The 24172-nt window shown below is 38.4% G+C and overlaps 1 protein-coding gene across 1 annotated transcript in view; it reads left to right on the plus strand.

Moving 5' to 3' along the window:
- Nucleotides 1-18676, plus strand: part of BICC1 (BicC family RNA binding protein 1) — a 226618-nt gene extending 207942 nt beyond the window's left edge. The window contains exons 15-21 of the mRNA XM_037904912.2: nucleotides 1063-1228; nucleotides 3431-3470; nucleotides 4107-4261; nucleotides 7166-7322; nucleotides 11070-11230; nucleotides 12155-12254; nucleotides 14992-18676. Coding sequence (XP_037760840.1) covers nucleotides 1063-1228; nucleotides 3431-3470; nucleotides 4107-4261; nucleotides 7166-7322; nucleotides 11070-11230; nucleotides 12155-12254; nucleotides 14992-15122 — 910 coding nt within the window. The 3' untranslated portion in view covers nucleotides 15123-18676. The remainder of the gene's footprint in view (nucleotides 1-1062; nucleotides 1229-3430; nucleotides 3471-4106; nucleotides 4262-7165; nucleotides 7323-11069; nucleotides 11231-12154; nucleotides 12255-14991) is intronic.
- Nucleotides 18677-24172: the final 5496 nt, after the last annotated feature.

The following is a 24172-nucleotide window of genomic DNA, read 5'->3' on the forward strand; positions in this document are numbered from 1 at the left end:
TGAGCACCGTACACTTTGTATTCTGTATTGTAATTGAAATCAATATATTTTGACAATGTAGAAAACATCCAAAATATTTAAGTAAATGATATCTATTATTGTTTAACAGTGCGATTCATTGCGATAAATTTTTTAAATCACTTGACAGCCCTCGAAATAATTCCCTCATTCATCCTAAATTTTAATTTTCTCAGCTTATTTATTTTGGTTTATAATGATAGTTGCCTCCACCCAGTAGTCTCAGTATATATATCTCATTCTAGTTACACAGCTTTGGAACTTCCTGGACAATTCCTGCTGATCAAATTCAAGTATCTAGACTTACTAATTTTAAATATAAATGTTTGTTTTAGTATTCAGAATCCAGGCAGTCTATCTGGGGTACTTTTCTTATTAGGCATTCTTTAGAAATCTAAAGTACAATTGCTTTTCTGTTCCTCAAAGTAAGCGGAAGACTATAGCTGAAGTTTGTAGAGAAAAGTTGATAATACCAGATGCTTTTGTAAGTAAGTGGGACTGAAGTTATAAAGAGGTGGTTTTCCCTTGCCTTACTTCCAATCACAATTCACTTTATTGACCATAAGCTGCAAGGCATTTCGGTTTTCTAGGGAGAAGGGGGAACTTGGAGCATTTTCTAAGGCTTCACTTGAAACTCTCTCTTTTTGGCAATTCAGGGAATTTCAAGTTTAATTTTGATTCTACTGAGGGTAAACTAGATCAACAAAAATATCTGAATTGGAGAAAAAATGGAATCTGCTGGGGAAACTATTAATGAAATCCCAGAAAAACATGTAGCCATGGAAAATAAAGAAGTGAGCGTGAAGACACATTATCTTTAGTTAACACAGCAACACGTGTGTCTGAAAAGAACAGTTGATGCCTTAGAAAATGTTTCTTAAAAATGTAATGTTTGTGTACTGGTTTTTCTTCAGATTTACTATCAACTTTCTAGCGAGAGTAGTTCATTTTTTCATTGCACTGAATGCTCACTGTTTAAAACAAAGAGTAGTGATTGAAACCATTACAGATAATTCTGAAGAACAACTGCCTTTACTTTTCCAGCACCACAGAGAGATTGCTTTCTGATTCTGAGCTGAGTGCTTCTGAAAGTCCCGTTGCTGATAAAAAGGCTCCTGGTAGCGAACGAGCAGCGGAGAGGGCAGCAGCTGCCCAACAGAATTCTGAAAGAGTGCGCCTTGTTCCACAGTCGTCATATGTAAATATGCAGGTACCTATTGATACACCCAAATCTAGTGCATTGTTACCATTGATAAATGTCCAATGCAATGAAGTGACTGGCTTGGCTGGCTACATGACTTTGTCAATGTTTGGATTGTAGACAAAAGCATTGAACAGTGTTACCCCCTTCAATTTCCTCCCACAGCATGGTGCATTTTCAAACTGATAATGTAAAGCATAAATATGAGCTTACATCTAATGTTAGATAAAGACAAATTAAACTGTATCTAGGAATATGAGAAGATGCAGAAGTTGAAGTTATCTTTCTTCTCTCCAACCCTTCTCTCAGTTCTTTTAGGCTGAATCCAGTTACCAGTTCATTATAAGAGGCATTGCCTGGTAATAGCAAAAAACCATATGTGTATAAAATGTTCTTTAGACTTTCTTTGTGGAGGTTTCTAGGCTTTTTTGGCTGTGTGGATTTTAGATATTTTGTGACATGATTTGATGGAGAGAATTATTCAGCCTTCTCAAGTAGGCAATCAAATACATTTGTGACTTTTATAGAACTTTCCTATCTAATTGGATTTATCCAATCACATTCTTGTATATGCACTCCAAAGGAAGTATTAGAGAGCAACAAAACCTGCTATTCAAACACAAAAATCTCCTGAATATTCTTCTCAAAATTCTGATGAAAGAAAAGAATAAATGTAATACAAATATAAGCAGGGAATAAACTTAATTTCATAGAAATGTAGGTCTGGAAGAGACATGAAGAGGAGGTCATCTAGTACATATCCCTTGCTGAGTAAGAATTAAGTATATGTAGACCATCTCTACAGATGCTTGCCTAACCTGTTCTTTAAAATGTCCAGTTACAGGGATTGTACAACCTCACAAGATAATCTGTTCCAATAATTAACTATCTTGACAGTTAGAAAGATTTTCCTAATATCTAAGCTAAACCTCTCTTGTTCGCTGTATGTGTGTGGACACACATGTAAAAATGTTATGGCTTTGAGAAGAGACATGTTGTTCATAGAAATGCTACTTGAGACTTTTCATAAGACATGTCAACATGCATTTGTTTCTTTATGTCTGTTAGTGAAGTCCTGCCTCTGGCTTTTGTCTACACAGGGTCATTGTATGTGTGTTTTGTCTACACAGGGTCATCAGCAGACCTATATTGGTATAATTATACTGTTATAGTTATGCTCGTGTAACTCCCTGTGTGGACACCCTTATTCCAGAATAAGAGTGCCTTTTTCCAGTTTAGTTTATTTCACTTTGAAAGTGGTATAAGGCAAAATGGAAAAAACCTCTCTTATACCAGAATAATTGTGTCCACACAGGGGTTATACTGGCATAAAGTTAGCAATATCGTCATACCAGTATAGTTCTTCTGGTAAATTTCTCTCTATAGATGAGCCCTTTACATAGGCCTCTGTGGCAAATAGTCAGTCAGTCACTGGTTGGGATTCAAAGCGTTCACCTTTACCATGACCAAAGTTCTAGTCTTCCAAGGGGAAAAAATATCTTTGGATCATTCCAAAGCCCTGCACAACATCAGATATCCCTTTACTAATCAGACTCTGCAAAATAATGCCTTTTGTAATGCATATTTGTGTGAACAGATTTACTGCTCTGTAATGGAAAGAACAAGCGTAATTTACTAAAGAATTAGCATCCAAAAATTAGAAACATTTTTATTACTCTCATTATAATGAGCAGTATAATGACATGTTTTCCTGTACTACATCAAGATATTTATCTGAATAAGAGAATTTAAAATGAAGATGGAAAAGAATCTAATCTGCAAAGGGTATAGTCCAGAGAACTTTGTGCAGAAAATTACTACTTAGTGTACTTGTTTAATTATTGTTTTCCTATTATAATTCTGACTTGTTTCCTCTAGAGTTTTAAATACTTCGTCAACAGACAATTCAAAAAAAAGATCTCAAGTAATGCCTTGTAAAAACGCTACCTATGCAGACTTCACATACTGCTACAACTCACATGAAAGTGGGAGAGAATAATTTACAGTACTAATTAGCTAGTTTTGAATGAATGTTTTATGTATGTCAGGTTTTCACTGGACTACTGTTACATTGTTGTGCGGTGCTTAACGTTCTTCCTAGATGAATTCATGGACCATGATCAGAATCTTTGTTTTTAGAAAGAGCTGTGCACAGGAATGACATTTACTTAGAGCAGCAATTAAGACATTTTGTGTCTCTTTAATTTTTAGGCATTTGACTATGAACAGAAGAAGCTATTAGCAACCAAAGGTATGCGAAGAAACAGTGACTTCTAACATGCATCTATTTGTCAGTACACTGGTCAAATGATTTTTCTAAGGTTCAGTTTTGCAGTTTTTATATGTTTTTAGCTACAATGAAAAGTTCATAAGTACAATGAACTCAATGTATTTCTGTCAAATGTATTTTGTGGATATTTTGATACTAGTTTATAGAATATTATTAGTACAAATTCAGAAGTTATATGGTAGTTACATTATTAGAGTATATAGACTGCTAGTAACACTATAGATCTGAAACCTTCTGGTATTTGTAAGAACCTTGGGGATAAATTAGTATCAGACTAATTTTAACAAGCACATTGCAACTCATTTGGAAAATGGTTGCTTTTTTCTTTAAACATCATGGACCTGATTCTCTTCACTTCCTTCCACACAGTGTTTACTACTCTCTAGCTTCAATAGACTTACTGCTGTCTTACAGTGGTTTAAGAAAGGGTGGGAATCAGGCCCCACTGGGGATCTGAGATGCTGAGAATGTACTGTTCTGTGGGCTAATGTGATCCATTTGTGTCCAGAATGTCAGTATTTGGCCTGAAAGAGGCATTTATCTGTCAATGCACTGAGCTTAATGCTTATAAATGTCTTTTTCTTTGTATTTTTTAAGCTATGTTAAAGAAGCCTGTTGTAACAGAAGTGAGAACTCCAACAAATACATGGAGTGGCCTAGGATTCTCCAAATCTATGCCTGCAGAAACAATCAAGGAACTAAGAAGAGCTAATCATGTATCATACAAGCCGTCTATGACCACTACGTATGAAGTATGTAAAATTACAGAACATTTTAAATATGTTTTCAGTAAATTGCATAGGCATTTCTTAAACTTCAATGTTTATATGTTTGTAAAAGGCAATCTTGTAAATAAGATTCTTAACAGCATTAGTGCTTGAAGATACTGCATAATCTCTTCCAGCAAAAAGCTCCTTGTATCTGGGAATGCTGGGAATAATGGCAATAGAATAGAATAATGGGAATTCCATTGTTAATCTTCAGTTTTTAAAAAAATCTGTTCCCAACAATTGCTCTTGTGGAACAAATTAAGAACAACACAGGAGTGGGATGATTTGGTTCAATGCATCAGTAAAGGGAAGCAGTATCTTACACCACTCTTTGAAATCTAGCCTAGGTTGGTTGCTATGTTTCATGAGGAAAAAAACAAAACATTCCTTTAGTATGAAAGTAAACTGTAATATAGCTTGCTGCGGGTCAGTAGAGTGACGTTTGTGAGTACAGGGGGTGCAGTTCAAACTTCCTTTTGTCCCTGGGAGTTGCTGCACTGGGATTCACTCCTGTGCAAGGAGAGTGGCACTTCATCCCTTAGGGACTCTGCTGGGAAAGAGCAGCTGTTAACTTCACAGAGGGCTTACTAGAAGGCCTAAAGTCAGAGAAGGCCCTGTGCTCTGGTTAAACTCCATTATTCGTAGTAATTCTGACATTGTTTTCCATTGCATTATGCTGTTGTAACCCTGTCCAGCCCTACCAAAGCCTACCTCTTCTTTATTTCCACCCTCATTCATGTGGTCTAAATTCTAGGTAGGTGGGCTCCTTGGGCAGGGACCTTGACTGACCTGGGAGGCACCTTCCCATACTACTTTGGGTGCAGTACACATATTAAACCACAATAAAAGTGTGGCATGGAGCTTCCCCTTTGGCATGCATAAAGTTAACATATGTCTTTCACATATATGTGGTAGGTTTGCAGTATTGAATGTGTAAGCCAGAAACACAGAAGAAGAAAAATGTAAAGCAAAACTCAATGCCAATTTTCTGATAAAATATACTGCTAACGTTACTTCTCAGCTATCCGACTGATTTGTCTTTGTATATTTGTTAAGCTGTTTCCCATTTTCTCCAAACCATTATACGCTCGCTGTTTCTACAAGTTTATTAGCAGAGATATTATTCCAGAAGAAAAAGGTTTTGGGCCTTAGTCATTTGGAGTCTGACCAGGCACAAACCACATCCTCAGCTCTTTCAACTGCTAAACTCTTATTTTTACAATGACTCCAGTTCCCATTTTGGTATGTGCTGTTATGCAAACATCTGGGGAAAATAAAAATCCTACATCTCTTGTAATATATTCCCTGCTTCCCTTTGGCAGTTTTCAAGACTTTGTTATTCATATCAGAAAGCACTGCTGGTCACTTTACCCCTTACATTTTCATTCTTGATGTGGCCCAGAAGGGATATGCTGAAGAACTGCTCTTCAGTAAATAGCAATTGTCTTGATATCCAGTGCTAACGTTTGGGAAATCCATTTGCAAACTAAGCTCACTGGACACATTTGTTTCTCCCTGTGATATTTTACTTTGTGTTTTATTTCCCAGCATTGCTAGCTCACGTTTTATTGTATCACAACTTGTAATCACCACCTTGGTCAGACATATTGTAGATAGTCCTTTATTTTCTTTTAAAACAGACTTGGATTCTGTCCCTTCTTTCACTCCATATTCACCATACTGTCCACCAACCTAATTTGTCCACCTGGAAAATAGTTCTTCTTTTCTTTCCAGTGATGGCAGTTATCCTCTGTCATTTTCAATGTATTAAGGAACAGCTCTATTAAACTCCTGTGATCCTTCCTGCTGTTTGTTAGAAAGGGTTGGTGAAGCTGGTGGAAATAAGCAAAATAGTGCTAGTTTGGAAGGCTTACAGGAGTAAGACTGCACAATAGTAACTTGTCACTTGTACTCTTTACTTTGGTCTTGTTCTCATCTACAGTTCCAATTAACTCATTCACTCAACACACTCTTTATTGTCTGAGAAGCTCTATAACAGATAAACTCAAGAGAGAAGGTTTCATCTGGAGCTTTGTGGAAATGTATCCTTTTCCCCAGTCAGGCTTCACCCCATGCATAGTCCATGTATACTCTGGCTGCTGTAAAACAAAACAAACACAAAAACGTCAACCTTTACCAGCCCTTATACCATCCAATTCCAGATACTGAAACAGGAATTAACTGCAGCATCTCAGATTCTACTGTCTGGTTAATGTTGGTTTCAGAGTAGCAGCCGTGTTAGTCTGTATCCGCAAAAAGAACAGGAGGACTTGTGGCACCTTAGAGACTAACAAATTTATTTGAGCATAAGCTTTCGTGACCTGCAGCTCACTTCATCGGATGCAATCTCCCCACTGTATTTTCCACTGAATGCATCCGATGAAGTGAGCTGTAGCTCACGAAAGCTTATGCTCAAATAAATGTGTTAGTCTCTAAGGTGCCACAAGTCCTCTTTTTCTTTTTATGGTTAATGTTGGTAATTTCTGACTTATTAATGTAAACAATCAAATTTAATGTATAGACTGCAATTAGTACTGAGGTAATGTGGGCTACTTGTATGTTACTTCGAGATGCTAGGTAGATAGCTGTGTGAGAGGAAGAGACCACAGAAAAATTTTTGTGACAAAAGGTTAAGAATTTAGAGCATTTTGATATGAAGCTAGTGTTTTTTAAAAAGTAACTTCTGCTTAAACTTATTACAAAAACAGCAGTTCTGTCTAAATGCATAAATTGTAATAATTAGTTGGTTCATATTTAACTGCAGGCAGCATATTTAAAATGTTGAAAAGCTGTTGTGTTTAACTGGGCTGCTTCAGAGAAACACACTGCAATTTGACAGCTAAACACTTCTGTTTCTGCAGTAATTTTCCTTGTGGTCTCTTGCAGGGTTCATCAATGTCTCTCTCACGTTCCAGCAGTCGGGAACATTTGGGAAGTGGTAGTGAATCTGATAACTGGAGAGATCGTAATGGTATCGGTCCCTCAGCTCATAGTGAATTTGTCTCGTCAATTGGCAGCCCCAAGCGGAAACAAAACAAATCAAGTAAGTAATATCTTGTTAATGCATTTCATCAGGGAATATAATCATGGGATTTGGGAGATTAAATTTTGATTTAATTCTGGGGTCCTGAATTTTTAAAACTAATGTTAAGTATTTACCTTAAGGAATTGAAAATACTTAATTGTGTTAAAAAAATTTTATGTTTGAAAAAGTACAAAGTAAATAAAAATCTGTATAATACCACACAAAATGTTTAAAAAAAAAAGGGGGGGGGGGGCAATTCAAATGTAAAACGTTGAAGGTAAATAATACAGTGTAGCCACTTTTTTTTTAAGCGCCTTGCTATCTTCTTTTCTGTGAAAGTTTCTGTGAAAACAGAGTTTAAAAGAGCTCATCCTTGGATGCTCATGATTCTGCTGTGTTATCCAGATACTGCAAAATACTAGCTGAATCTGATGGAGGCTTCCTGACAAAAGTTATGACTTCTTCCAGCTGCCATCCTTTGATGAATTTTAAGGCATAATTATATTGATTTTTAAGTAGGGCCACCAATACATTTGGCAGGGCCTGGCAGGTTACACTGGCCACCTGTTTCCTTGGATCCAGCCTGCAAATCTTAAAGATTTTTTTTTAAACAGATTTTAAACCAGTTTTCTATGAAAATTGTTTTACACCCAAAAGCAGTTTGCAACTAGTCTCAGTCTTTTATGAATAGATTGATCTTTTTTTTTTTTTTTGCCGGGAGAGAGGAAGGGGTGGAGCAAGAAAGTGAAGAATGGGAGATTTAGATTTATAATAAGTTTCATTAATGTTTCGGGGTGGGGTTGATGAGGACAGAAATATTCTGCTGTTCTTTGTTTTAATTATTTTTGTATTATGGTTTTTCTTAATCCGTGCTAAAAAGCCTAAATCCCAGATACATTCAGTAAGAATTGCACGTTTTTAGAAAAAATAGTTTAACTTAAAGAAGGAAATGTTGTTGCTCTTTCCTAGCATTTTTAATCATTGACATGGTGTTAACGCAGTGATGAATTACTGCATGTGGTATTTCTACGGTGAACATAATAAAAATGAGCTTAATAGCTTATCTTCAGTATCAAGCTCCCTTAGTGTCTTGAAGTCAGTTGTTTACACAGGGAGGTCCTAGTGTAATCAAAATTATAAAATAAATGCATTTTAATCCTTTCTTAAACTTTAATAAGACAGTAGCCTTTAAAGTCTAAAAGCTGCTCAGTCCATAGAAGCAGTAGCTTCTTTCTCAGAGCCTAAAACATCTGCAAAAATGTACTTTTTTGTTTTGATTAAAAAAAAAAAAAACCTTTCTTCCCCACACTTGGCTGATAAGCCTTTTATGGTCAATATGTGACAAAAAGGGTACAATAACTGTGTGTTCTGGATTGTGCTGTTTGAGATCTACAAACTTGAAATGTAATTTTAATCCTTCACTTTTACTAATAGAATTGAAGAATTTTGACACATTGTACAAATCTTCTTCAAAAACTTGGGCCTATCCAGTAAAATTATCTAAGGTTCCAACTTTACCTTATCTACTGAACTGTTAATGTATTTTAGAAAAGAGAACAAAGAAGCACTGAGCGCTAAAGCGTTCTACTTTTTATAGTCAGGTAAGTCCTAAGGAGGCAGCAGCCAGTCTAGCTGTGGGAGTCATTTAATCTCGCTCTCCTCACTCTGACATCAGTCCTGGGGGCAGGGCCTGTGGCCTCCGGAGATAACAGCTCAGTGAAATTAATGGCATATAAAAATAACTATGGTAATGCAAGGGGATGTGATTGCACACTTTGCTTGTGAGCTATACTACTATGTGCTACAGTGTGCACCATGTGACTCCAGCTCCTTTGTTACAGGCAACACTGGTACTAATGGACCTTGTTTTCAATTGTTTATAACTTTGCCAAATTTAAATTGTTCAGGCTGAAATTCTCCATGCCAGGTGTTTGCCTCAGGAGCTGTGGGAAGTGAGAGACTAAAAGAGGTAGGAGCATAGGGGATGAATAGAGGCAGGAGCCAAGTTGGTGCAGAGAAGGGGATAGAACCTGTAAGCAGAGACAGGATAGTGGGGGCCATGGACACAAGCAGTAGGTAAGGTGGAAGTAGCAATAGCTAAGGGTGTAAGAGCAGAAGAGAACCAGGAAGGTACTGCAGGGCCTGGGCAGAAGGATCTATAATTACTAACATATTCCCTACAGAACTTACAACTGAACACAGGATTCTTGAGTCTCATCATTCCTCTGCTATCTAGCAAATAGCTGTGAAAGCCACTTGCAATGTGTCTCATTGCCCTCTAGTAGGAGGCCCACATAGAAGATAACAGCCTTCTACTGCTTCCTGTTACTCATATCAGCTCAAGTGGCAGAGGACTATGCTGTGGATCTCCCTGCTCATGACCCATATGGGGGTCAATACAGTTCCACGTGATGGAATTTTCATAACACGTTATGTTCAGAACTCAGCTCCAATCCCCTTTAGTTGCAGTTTCGAGTGCTCAGCATGTCTGCAAATCAGATCTCAGGTGTCTGAAATTGGATAGCCAGAAAATGGGAGCAACAAAGTGGCAATGTAAAAATTCTGGTTTACATGACTTGCCCAATTTTCTGCATGTGGCCATTTTGTCTTTCTCATTTTCTGGGTATCCAATTTGAGACACCTGAGGCTCTGATTTGCAGAAGTGCTGAGCACTCACAGGAGCAGCTAAAGTTGAGAAGAGCTGTGTTTTGAACATTTAAAGTACTAAAAATTGTGCTGAAAAATCAGGCATTAGGCTTCTCAAATTGGGCACGCAAAATTATTTCACACTTCGGGTCTTCATCGCCTGTTTCTTGTGTGTAAAATGAGGATAATATAACCACTTCATCTCATGGGGTAATGTCTGTAAAGCACTAAGATGGTACAATGAAACCATCATAGAAAAGCCCAGGTAGAAATTAATCATTCCACATTCAATGTAGGATTTGGATGGGACGCCATGGACCGCATGCTGAATAATGAGAGCAAAAAGAAATATTAAAAAGCTGACCAGTCTGTGCACTGAATGAGGCAGGAGTAGAAAAAACGGCATATTAGCATGTAAAGACTGTGTCATAATTCATGTACACAAAGGGAACCACATTAAGTTTGTACAACTGTAATTGTGGTATTTACTGAGTTTTGAGTGCTTGACTTAGCAACCTTCATGGATTTTTAATGTAGTTTTGAGGGATGTGATATTTATTCAGGTAGTCCAAATATTCCCAAAACTACTATTTTAACAAACAAACAAACAAGTGGAGTAGTTGCTCGATCACATGGCTTTCTTTAGCAGAAGAAGCCACAGGATTCCATCCCCAGTCAAACCTAAAGGAGCTGCCTGCATTTGTATAGGGGGCTGTGGAGGCAGGGAGGAGGTGCGTGTGCAGTTGCCTTCTCCAGCATTCGATAGACTGGGGAGGGGGGGAATAGAGAAATGATTCTCCCTCCGCCTTTATGTATATTAAGCTCTGAGCCCCATCCCCATTAAAGTTAATTAAGGTGAAGCCTGTGTCCTTTTCATTCTCCTACATGTCCTAATCAATAATAATAAGGTATATTCTGAAAACAGCCACTAGAGTTTCATTAACAAAAAGTTCATTTGAAATTCAACTGGTTTCTACAGATTGCTGTTCTATTCAACAACTGAATGGAATATTCCACTAAACAATAGAATTTGACGTAATTTGGCAGTTAAAACATTTAATTAAAACATGCTGTTTCAAGTGATTGAAACGTCAAGTGTACATCCTTTTTGCCTTTCAGCTGAACATTATCTCAGCAGCAGTAATTACATGGATTGCATTTCCTCGCTGACCGGAAGCAATGGCTGTAACCTGAACAGTTTGTTTAAGGGGTCTGATCTGCCTGAGCTGTTCAGTAAACTCGGTTTGGGCAAATACACTGATGTATTCCAACAACAAGAGGTCAGTCTTTTTAAGAGGCATCTTAGTTTTTGCTGTATATTTCACAACCCTTTGTGTATCTCCTGGGTGAAATCGCGGTCTCTCCTAGCTGCAGTATTTTCACTGACAATTCTATCAAAGCTGTTCAGTCCTTGAATTTAGAAATGACCATTCTCAGTCCTTTGTAACTAAGTAACCATAACTCAGTCCTAACTAAACAGGTTTCCACTGAATTACCTTGACATATTAATAACATATTAAGCATGGTGTTTGTTAATAAGGATATTTGTGCACACACCAGGTGTGTTGTGAAAGGCCACGTCCTTGAATTCACTTAAAGGGGGCACTCACCAACGGTCTGCTAGCACACATTCTGTTATGGTTACTGCTGTTAATATTAATAATTATGTTTGAAATAAACTTTCCTTCCATAGAGATCGATGATTAGATCTAAGATTCCCATTTACATTTACAGTAATTTGGGAAAATAGACTCTTAATGTGCAATTAAGTATCATTAACCAACATAATCTTACATGCTTCTGTAAAAATGATATCTTTACTTTTTAGTCTCTTTATTTGTCTTAAATAAGAGTACTAAAACAAGAAGGTATCTGTGTAGTCAAGGGTTGCTATATATATGACACTTCTGATGCCTATTTCCATTTTTTCCTCATTTTTCTGCCATTTTAATGTTAACCAACTGTCATTGATTGGAATTTCGTAATTGTTGGTGTTATAGGCATAATAAAATGAGTTTGTAGAATAAATGTAAAAAAAAAAAAGTTAAAGGAAACGTTGTTTTTAGAGGCTACTGGCACCACACTTATGGCTAATATTTTGTGGGGAGTAATTCTCAATACAGGAAGAAAATGGTTGCCTATAGATTGTGGGTTTGTGTGTTGTGTGAATTACCCATTTTAATTTGCTTTGTTTTTGTTCATAGATTGATCTTCAGACCTTCCTTACCCTCACAGATCAAGATTTGAAAGAGCTAGGAATTACTACTTTTGGTGCCAGACGGAAAATGCTGCTTGCAATCTCAGGTGAATAAAAAGCATTTAACATATACATGATTATATAAATGTCATGATTTAAAAATATACTGTACTTTTTCCCTGTGGTCAGTTGAATTGTTTTGGTTTGAATAGTCATTAGAGCAGCTCAAAGGAACTGTATCAGACAGAGAATCTGACCCACAGAAAACACATCTTACCAGCCACTCCTCGTAATAAAAAGGCAGTTTTTAAATTTTGAGAGACTGTAAGGACTGTATAGCTTCCAAACATCAAATGGGATTCCAGCTGCATAGTGTTGTATTGTTCTATTTAATACTATTTTACTATTTAAATACTATTACTATTGTACTATTAAACTTAGAGGTGGGCAGACAAAGGCAATTCCATTTTGCAAAGGAGTTCAAAGAAAATTTTCAAAATTCCCTGCAAAAGGGAATAGAGCTTGGGGACACTGACTCCAAGACAGTCCATCTGGCACACTGTCCTGAACCTGGGGATCCTGGGAACTCTGCCTACCAAGCAACAGTAAGATTGAGAGCCAAGACTTCCATGCTCTCATTCCCTATCAGCTCACCAGGCTGGCTGCTGAGGAGCCAGGAAAGTGAGCTGGTAGGTAAACAGGCAGGTATGCGATGGAAACCTGCCTGACAGGCCTGTCCTAATGTCTGTTGGAACTTCAGCTGAGTTGAACAATCTGTGCGAAACATTTCCATTTCAACAAATGGACAAATTCTGGGGGAAAAAATGGTTTGCTGGATTTTCTTCCAGCCAGCTGTAATTCAAATTTCTTTTATATCTTACTACAATAAAGGAAAATCAAAGTACCACTTTTGAAGATACACAATAGGATAGCAATGACCAACTTGACCTTGTTCAAGGAACTGGAATGGCATAAAATTTCATTTCATATATTGCATAGAATTATGTTTGAGATTCCTGTTTTTCCTTACAGTGAATCTTTTTAAATCCAAGATTGTAAGTTTTATTCTTATATTTTGTGGAGCATGACAGATTTTTTTTTCGTAATTTGCTGATGTCATTCATGAATGCATTTCAAATTATGGTTTAAAGAGGGTAAATGAGTAATGTATTCAGATGAACAGTAGAACTCATCAAAAGTCTGTCTGAATCACTGGCAGCGAAGATTATACCTGTAATGGAAAAAATTGTTCACTATAACAAGGGACTGGGAAAAGTGCTTTCTATGAGTGATGACTCTACTGCAGGGGCGGGCAAACTTTTTGGCCTGAGGGCCGCATCGGGTTTTGGAAATTGTATGGAGGGCCGGTTAAGGGAGGCTGTGCCTCACCAAACAGCCAGGTGTGTCCCAGCCCCTGTGCCGGATCTCCCTGTCCGATGATTCTTGCCTCCTGACACGCCCCCACACACACACACCCCAGACCCCTGCCCCATCCAAACCCCCCGTTCCCTGATGGCCCCTCCCCAGACTCCTGCCCCTGATTGCCCCCCCCACCCCATCCAACCCCTCCTCTCCTTCCTGACTGCCCCCCCCCCGGACCCCTGCCCCCATTCAACCTCCCCTTCTCCCTGTCCCTTGACTGTCCTGGAAACCCCTGTCGCTGACTGCCCCCCCGCCGCCCCATCCAAACCCCCTTCCTTCCTGACTCCTCCCCCCACCCCGGGACTGTTCCCCACCTTTGACCGCCCTGACCCCTGTCCACGTCCCGTTTCCCCCCCCCCCCCCCGAACTCCCTGCCCTCTATCCAACCCCCACTGCTCCCTTCCCCCTTACCGAGCTCCCTGGAGCACCAGTGGCTGGAGCCAGCCACGCACCGTGCAGCACAGAGCACCGGGTCAGGCCAGGCTCTGCAGCTGCGCTGCCCCAGGAGCTCGCTGCCCCGAGCATTGAGCCGGTGGCATGGAGTGGTGAGGCTGTGGGGGAGGGGAGACAGCAGGGGAGGGGCCGGGGACTAGTCTCCTGGGCCAGGAGCTCAGGGGCCAGGCAAGAGGGTCCCACGGGCCGTAGTTTGCCCATCTCTGCTCTACTGAGAGGTTTACACATAGATCTGAATAACAGCCCCTACGCCTATGTTTTATTGGAGGTGGCAGGTCCTTATTATAAAAACATTAGTAATGTGTTAAAAAATGACCAATGTGCTCTGGGGAAATAATTATGTCCAATTTCAGTTATTTATAGTTAGTATACATCATGGTCTGTCACATCAGATTATATAATGTTGTGCACAATGCTGCTCAGTATGTGATGTGCACATAATGCATTCCTTTTTGTGAAGAATTTGCAGGCTTTGAACAGGATTTTTTCAAGCACTCCAGCTGGGATCATTTCATCATTTTTAGGATGGTTTTGCCTTTTTGTTTAGAATTTGTATACAAAAGATTTTGGCAAAACATTATCTTTTCAGGCATTATGCTTAATCCTAGAAACCCCTCAAATAAGAGGATTAATTTCAAACTTAACTTGCCCGGAAATAAATATGGCCCTCCTCTGCATCAAAGCACTAGCATGGCACCATCGTTGAATTCAGAATTGCAGAAAATTATGACAATTAGTACCCTGTGTTTAGCCTGAACAATAATTATTGATAGAATTTCATGGCATTTTTAGTGTCCTGACCAAATACCAACTTGGGTAATGTCTGCTTTTCTAAACTCCCTTTGCAGTTTTCAATTGGAGCTATGGTTCCCCTCTTCTAATGTAATAATGAAATCGCATTATTCAGAGTAGTTTTTCTCCTGAATCATCTCCAAATATTAAAATCCGAATCTGCTGTTTTCCATCTAGAACTGAATAAAAACCGAAGAAAGCTATTTGATCCATCAAATGTACGTGCCTCATTCCTGGAAGGTGGAGCTAGTGGAAGACTGCCACGTCAGTATCACTCGGACATTGCTAGTGTCAGTGGTCGCTGGTAGCACTAAATTGTGGCTCACAAAGTGAATTGTAAAGATGGACTTGCCAATCCTGTGGACAGCTTTCACTGCACACCACCCTCTGCACTTTGGGAGTTTCGGTATCAAGGACCAAAGCATTTTTTCTGCACAAGTACTTGTGCCAAAAAAAAAAAAAGAGAGAGAAGACACTTGTCTGTCATTTTTCAGAACACCAAATGTGGATTATGTTTTACTCTTGTAGATTGGACAGCATTTGCAATAATAATAATAATATAGGGTTCTTTGTTTAGTATTTTATTACCTATAACTATAATGTATGCACTGAATTTTTACTTTGTTGAATGAAGGAAAAATGAAGAGCTGGGATGCCAGAGAGCATAACTTTTGGTTTTATCAAGATGGAATTTTCTGGTACCGCTTAAAATAATTATTGAGGTCTTTCTGCACTTTACATGTTCTGTTTTCTTATCCTGTGGGAATTTATTTTCTCTTTCATTTCCATATAAAATATTGTGTTGGCACTTATCAAATTTTGTCAGGTGATCCTGCAATAGTCAAATCTCCTCACTATAATGGTACTAGGAATCAGTCTTTATGTAGATTTTTTTTCTATAGATATCTGAGGAAATGTTCTAAAATCAAACCACTTGCAAGTGGACCAGTCCTGTTATCTCCTTATGAAGCAGCCTAGATCTGCTTACAATGAAACGAGTTCACTGTAACAGATGCAATGAAAGACCAAAATGGACCTTGCAATATTAACCCTTTGCAGTCGTCATATTTAACTGCTGCCTGTAATGCTGAAACTGATTTTAATGGTTCTTTCAAAGCAAAGGGCTATTTTTAGTATACTGCCACTAAAGGACATTTATTTATATAAAACTTTTCTTTTTAGATTCTATACACCTACAATATGCATCAGTTTAAACTGAGATCGACTAAAGATTTATGGTAGAAAATGAAAGGCATTCATCAAACTAGAGCTCTGGGCCACCAGTTTGATTAAACGGACAACTAATCTAATTTGACAAGACAGCACTGTTGCCATTTATTATGTGAAGCATATTACTTACATGACTATGCATGCAGCAATTAAGCAACATTCATGAAATAGCTGTAATAGCATCTCTTTTGTTTAATTTAGATTTGTGATGGTCAGCTATGGAAGTATTTAAAACTCCAAGATGAACTATTTCTGAAAGAAGTTATATTCAACAAAGAGTCCATGTTATAAATGGCTAGAGCTAACTATTGCGTTCTCATACTGTGAAAGTCCAAAAAATCTGGCAATACTATTTCTGTGTCTTTTCAGATGTCTTGTTATGGATTGATGAAGGGATCTCATATAATGAAGGAAATCATAAAGTGCCTCTTTTTCTGCAATGAAATATGAAGTTTCCAAACGTTAATTTGTTGAAAAGCATTCCCCTAGGAAATATTGTGACTTACTTGTACTGTAATGTCTTATTTATGTTCAGTGTACAAGCCTTTTAAGATGGACATAAACCAGTGTCAAGTGCTCTTAACAGAAGGCATCAAAATAACCATTTACAGTAGTTGGTTTTTATGCAAAAATGGGGTGAGAAATAGTTTTGACACTTTCTGTGTATACATCTTCTGAGGTGAGGAAAAAAAATCAGTTTTATGAGAAATTTGCACACAAAGGGAATTTTTAAGAGGTAATTGCTTTGAAGACTTAGATGATGAAGCAGTAATAAAACGACCTGTTGCAATTAGCAAAAATTAACTGCTCAGTATGGGGTTCAGCCATATCCACTTAATGGTGTATAGTGGAATAACTTTCACTGCAAATAAAATAGCAACTAACTCTTTCAGTGTTTAATATTGCAGGACAATGCAGTTTGCAAACGCAGAGCTGTAAGCAACAAAGTTGTGCCCAAAGTCTATGAACATATTGGATACTTGTGTGTATAATTCAGGCACGCTCAACTTTATCAAACAACTATGGAAGCATAAAGCGCTGATCCTGGGAATAATCACTCTTCTGCTTATTTTTATACTTGTGAGTCGTCCCATTGACATGAGATTACTTACTTGTTTAAAGTTGAGCACTCGTGGGCTTGCAAGACCTAGGTTTGAAAATCAAGTCTTATATGAACTTGTGTGCTTAGTTTTACATAATATTTTAAAAGTAGATTAAACCTTTAGCAAATCCACTTAGACATTTGCCTACTTAGTTTGTGTAATTTTTTAAGTTCAAACACTTTACTTCCGCAAAAACTCCACGTCGCATTCTTTCATTTTTTTCATAAATACGTAACATGCAGTTTGACAGTATTACATCTGAAAGCTGAAATTCTTACAATATTAAGTTGATGTGGTCTTTTGCTGAGCAGTGCTTATATCATCTATTACCAAAGTGAAGAAAAATTTCCCAGTAAGAACATTATTTTCAGTAGGGCTGCACACAAAACACACACACTGGAAAACATTTTTCTCACTTCTTTTAATTCCATGAAGGGAATATGACAATGCAATATACAGTGTTGTCAGTGTTGTATTATGCACAAAATATTTGACTTGCTAGATTAAAATGTTAGTTTTAAAGCTGTGCCTTAGTAGTGACCAGTTATCTGTAAATATAGAGCAGATACAGATTGTATTTTTGTGGGTTGTCCTTTTAGTGATTTTTTAAAATGAAAGGTGGAATTAAAAATATTAAAAATGGGAATTTTTTCAAAACTAATCAATTGTTATATGGAAAAAAATAAATGTATGTAACCCTTTGGTATTCTGTTTGGTAAGTTAAATAATTTTTATTTTGAACAAGGTCCAGATGTGGTTGCGTGTTAATGAAACACCAAAACTATTCTCCCCATATTCTGCAGTGTGTTAGTACACCAGGGTGCATCTAAGCCCTGGCTCAGATTAGACAAGCGTGGAACAGATTACTGACTGCACCGCAGTCCTGACTAGGGTTGCTCTTGTCTTTTGAATTGTTTAAGTATATTAAGATAAATTAGCCATGAGGCACATACTAATAGCATTATTATACTAGGTAATATTATTTTAGATATGTTTTAATAACCTATGTATAAATCCCAACGACACCCTCTGCAGAATGCACAGGCCCCCAGTGCCCAGACATGATGCAACCCTACTGTGGGTTGCTAGTAGTACAGAATCTTCTGCACACCTTACACATCGGAGTTAATTTAACCTTCTATTCCTCATCTAATTTCTTTGAATCCTTGACCCCTGGATATGGTTTTAGTACAGTAAAGTCAACACCTTTCAGATATTATATTAATACTCCTCAGTGGTATTTTCTAAAACAGGTGTAAGAGGTCACATATATTTGTGTGTAGAGATACATAAATTGTGTGTATATGTGCATATATATGCTTAATATTCTCAATGAGTAAAACTTTTGTAAAGGTGCCTACATAATAGAACTTGGGATTCCCTTGTGGAGGTGCTTCCAGTGCTCTCTGCTCAAGAAATAATCCAGGACATGGGCCATAATATATTAAATATGTAAAACCTTCCTGCTGTGATGAATATTTTTATCATCAGTTTCTATAATGTAAATACAAAACAGTTATCATGAAAAATCTGTATGAATTCCTTATTGGATCTATTTCAAAACTAGCTCATGCATAAGATGCTGTGAACATCTATAAATATGTTCCTTCAGCTTTCTGACTTTCTCCATGGTGGAGCTGGGGGAATTTGGACAAAAGTCAGACAGTCCTCGGAAAATTCGGACAGCCCTTGGAAAATTTTCAAAAGGGGTTCTCTTGGAATGCTTTGAACTCCAAAAATGTGAAATGAATTAATTCCATACTGTTCAGATAGTCAAATCCATACCCCAAGAGTAAATGGTATAAATTCAGTGATGAACATTTTTGTCTTTATCAAAAACAAAAGTGGTGGTTAAAGCCATTTAATTTCAAAACTCAGTTCAATCTTAACCATGCTGCTGCTATTGGGATCTCCTCAACACAGATAAATCTCATTTGGTTTTTTTAATGTTTTTTTTTAAAACTGTCTCTTTAGAGAGAACCAGCCTTCTGTTGAACAAACTATTGCATTAGAAATACCTGTCACTACGATGTATTTTAAAAAAAAAACAAAACTTATCATTGCAGAAATTATGCAAGTCATGCCTTGTCCATGAGGTGGCAAAATTTGCAGCTGATATAAAAAACCACTCAAGATAGCTAAGTCCAAAGCAAATTGTGAAGAGTTACAAAAGGATCTTAGAAAACTGGGTGACTGGGCAACAAAATGGTGGATGAAATTTAATGTTGATAAATGCAAAGTAATGCACATTGGAAAACATAATCCTAACTATACATATACAATGATGGGGTCTAAATTAGTTGTTACCACTCAAGAAAGAGATCTTGGAGTCAGTGTGGATAGTTCTATGAAAATATCCTCTCAATTTGCAGTGGCAATCAAAAAAGCTAACAGAATGTTGTGAATCATTAAGAAAGGGATAGATCGGGGTGAGCAAACTTTTTGAGCCCGAGGGCCACAGCTGGGTGGGGAAATTTGCATGCAGGCCCATGAATATAGGGCAGGTGGTTGGGGTGTGCGAGGGAGTGTGGGGTGTGCAGTGTGCAGGAAGGGGTTTAGGGCAGGGGGTTGGGGCACAGGAGGGGTGCAGGGTGTACAAGGGGGCTCAGGGCAGGGGGTTGGGGTGCAGGAGGGGATGTGGAGTGCAGCAGGGGGCTCAGGGCAGGGGGTTGGGCTGTGGGGACAGGAGGGGTTTGGGGTGTGGGCTCCAGCCCAGGGCTGCTTATCTGGAGTGGCTCCAGGGTGGCAGCAGGTCTAAGACAGGCTCCCTGCCTGCCCTGGCCCCACGGCACAGCTGGCACCACATCCCTGTGGCCCCTGGTGGGGGTGGGGGGAGCAGAGGGCTCCGCAGGTACCTCCCCTGAAGGTCCCATTGGTCACTGTTCCCCATTCCCAGCCAATGAGAGCTGCGGGGGCAGTGCCTGGAGGCGAGGGCAGTGCACAGAGCCCTCTACCCCACCCCCAAGGGTTGCAGAGATGCGGTGCCGGCCTCTTCCAGCAGCGGCGCGGGGCCGGCAATCCCATGGTCCAGATCCAAAGCCCTGACGGGCTGGATCCAACCCACAGGCCATAGTTTGCCCACTCCTGGGATAGATAATAAGACAGAAAATATCATAATGTCTCTATATAAAGCCATGGTACGCCCATACCTTGAATACTGCATGCGGATCTGGTCGCCCCAATCTCAAAAAAGATATATTGGAATTGGAAAAGATACAAAGAAGGGCAACAAAAATGATTAGCTTCCATATGAGGAGAAATTAATAACACTGGGACTTTTAATCATGGAAAAGAGATGACTAAAGAGGGATATTATAGAGGTCTATAAAATCATGACTGGTGTGGAGAAAGTGATTAAGGAAGTGTTATTTATTCCTTCACATAACACAAGAACTAGGGGTCACCCAATGAAATTAATAGGCAGCAGGTTTAAAACAAACAAAAGGAAGTATTTCTTCACACAACGCACAGTCAACCTGTGGAACTCCTTGCCAGAGGATGTTGTGAAGGCCATGACTATAACAAGGTTGAAAAAGAACTAGATAAATGAATGGAGGATGGGTCCATCAATGGCAATTAGCCAGGATGGGCAGGGATGCAAAACCATGCTCTGAAGTGTCCCCAGCTTCTGATTGCCAGGATGGGCAATGGGCAGATCACTTGATGTTCATTTCCTCTGAAGCACCTGGCATTGGCCACTGTTCTGAGACAGGACACTGGATTTAGATGGACCATCGATCTGACCAAGTTTGGCCATTCTTATGTTTTCTTAGGTATGCACCTATTGGCATAGTGCTATTGTATTTTTAAGGTACAAAATTTTCACCCATCATTCATGGATTTAATAATTAGGTGTAAGTAGTCACAGTAATCCTGCATTGATGCACAATAAATGTGTTTATATAAGGGGAAGTGAATTATCTAATGGCTTGTCTTCATGGGGACACTAGAAAATTAATCCAAATTAACTAAATGTGTGCATTTTAAAGTGAATTCAAAATTAAAGTGAATTTAATTCAAGTTAGCCAATTAAGGTTAAATCAAATTAAGGCCACTTCACTTCTGAATAAGTGTGTCCCACATGGATTTACTGCAGTTAAACTTATTCACTTTAAAATCACACCTTTTAGATAATTTGGATTAATTTTCTTGAGTGTCCCTATATAGGCAAAACTTTAATTTCTTTACATGTACTTTAGACAGATCTTTCACACATGCATTTTGGATGAAATCTTTTCCCCTCTGAAGTTTTTGTGAGTTTTGCCACAGACTTCAGTAGGAACAGGATTTGTTCCATAGTGTACTTTTCATCTGATACATTTTCTTGCCAAGCTTGTAGTCACTAAGTTCTGAACAGCTGTATAGATGCTTAATGCACCAAGTTCTATGTGCACAAGGACCTCAAACTCTATACATTTCATTTATTTATGCTTTTCCACAATTGGAAAAGATAATTGTAAGGTTTTGTGCCTCACTTTTATTTTATGTATAGTGCCTCTGATAATTGGCGCATGTGTAGTCGGGATTTTTTACAAGCAGAAAATTTTCTTTGCCATCAAGATGGCGGACTACAGAGTGTTATGGCAGGAAAATTTTGTACAACAAATTAATTTTGCAAAGCCCTGGATAAATTCCCACTGCAGTTTTCACCACTGCAAGGTTAATCCATGCCATTTCCATTGGATATTCTCTTTTATGAGGGGTTTATAATGTAGCTATTTGAATTTGCTTAGGGCTGAAACTATTTTTATTCTTTATTGTAGCACTTTGTTAATAATGAAATCATGCTCCGGTACCAATACAAAAGAGAAGAAATAATTTTATAGTAGCAACACAACCAGCCTGTCACTTGGATCCAAAGGCAATGAGAGGAAGTTTACAGCTATAACAAGGATACACAGAAAGACAGATTTGCTAGTGTGGATCAAATATAAGAACACTATTAAATTGCTGTAACTAAGCTTCAAAAGCTGCTAGAGATGGTAAGATTATCCAAATAATCTGAGAAGTGAAGCTAAGTAAAACTCTTGCAGATAGTGTCCAGTGCGGGTAAGGGATTTTTAAAGCAGCTGTTTTCTGAGGTAACCATGAGCATGGGACCTGGGAGGTTTCTGGCACTGACTCTGCTGGCTTGCCGAGCAGGGCAAGTCCTAAGTCTATCCCAGGCTGAGGCACCCCTTGTCTGTATCCTCTTTCATCCTCACAGTGGGAGGGTGGTTACATTCAGTTGGATCCTGTAGGCCAGATTTATGGGTTTAGGCTAAGGGCAGCCAACCTCCTTTCCCATTGCTAGTTTGACTTGCGTCTGGTTTTCCCTGCAGTAGGCTCATAATGCCTGGCAGTTTTGGAGAGGGAGTTGCTGCCATTACTTCATATAAAGTGGCAGCCTGTGGCTTATATCCATCCTCTTTTGAGTGTTTCAATCTCCTGTACAATGAAGAGGGGATCAGTTATAGCACAGGATTCCGTAAATCAATTTATCCAGTTACCTTCCAACTTTAAATTAAAATAAAAATCCTCTCTAACCAGGGCATACACGTGAGCGGTCTGGTGTAGAAAAAGTTTGAGAGCTTGGTTGTAAGAATCAGATGAATAATAGAAACTTTTAAAACCTCAACTAAGCAGTCACTATCTACTGAGGTCCTTCATCACGAGTATCTGAATATCTCCCAGGCATTAATGGATTTTATCCTCACAACAACCCTCTGAGGTAGGGAAATACTATTATCCCCATTTTATAGATTGGGACTTGAAGCACAGTATAGATTGACTTGCCTGAGATCACACAGGAAATCCATGTCTCAGCCAGTCCCAGGCCACTGTTCTAGTCATTAGTCCTTCCTGTCATCTCTTCATAAAATATACTAAGACTGTGTATTGCTGTTAGCTCCTGGGTTGGGTCCTGAGTTCCTCTGTTCTGTCATCTTGGGAGAGCAGCTGGGAAACTCCAGCTACTAATTCCCAGATTTGATATATATGGGGTAAAACAGCAAAGGATCAGTGGAGAATCCTCATCTCGGGCATATGCTTCCTCAGTTAGACTTAGAAAGAACTGCTTTTTTTCTCTCTCACTCTTTGTGTTTGGGATGTGTTGCAGGATCTATTTATTTGCTGAAGCTTTTTCTGAATATGTGGTGTGAGCTAGGGGGTTGGGGGTTTTTTTCATGTGGGGAGTTCTGCTTTTCAGTTGACTTCTTGTTCTTGTTTTTAATATTGTAAATGATCCCAGAAGATGTCAATGAAAGCATATATTAAAAATCTAAATAAAAAAGCAGGACAATCATTTGTCACCGTTTGTTTCCACTGTGATATGCCAATCATAAGAGGACTCAACTGTTCTTAATTAGAAGAGATTTTTCCTCCCCCTTTGAAGAGAGAAAAAGTATTGAAAGGCAGACTCTAAAGTTAGAAAGTAAGCTTCACTTGCTGTTCTTATTTCATGATAGTTCATTTTATTATAAATGTTTACCATCAGCAGCAAACGTACAATAATGGGGAAGAAATTAATCATAGCTTTCAGGCAAATAGAGCTCTCTAAAAAGATGACCCCAGAGCAAATGTAATATCCTATTAATTAAGCAGCTTGGAGTCCTTGTGGGCCTGTGTATGCAACTTAAAGGCAAATTTTTAGCTGGCCTTACTTCATTTGTTCTGATTTTGTGAAGTGCTTTGGGAAGGGGCTGCTACTATAAAAAGTATAAATACAATCATTTTATTAAATTTTTCACATCTTTTCACATTGTCCTTTCAAATTAGTCTTAGAGAAAATGTTCTGAAAACTCTTTGGAATTACTGAAATTCCCCTTAAGGAAATACAGAGTGAATATGTCTGTACCTAGGATTTGAGTCGTTGTGGGCCATAGCCATTAAAAAACAAAAAGAAATATCCCAGAATCTTCAATACTAAATAGAGTCAAAGTAGAGAAGAGTTACCCTCAACAGCAAATTTTGAACTGAACACTGTTGCTTGTGACAATGTAGTAGAATATTATGTTAGTTAAAAATCATTCCTATGTCAACAGTTC

The sequence above is a fragment of the Chelonia mydas genome, chromosome 7 (assembly GCF_015237465.2).
Source record: "Chelonia mydas isolate rCheMyd1 chromosome 7, rCheMyd1.pri.v2, whole genome shotgun sequence".
Classification (NCBI taxonomy): domain Eukaryota; kingdom Metazoa; phylum Chordata; order Testudines; family Cheloniidae; genus Chelonia; species Chelonia mydas.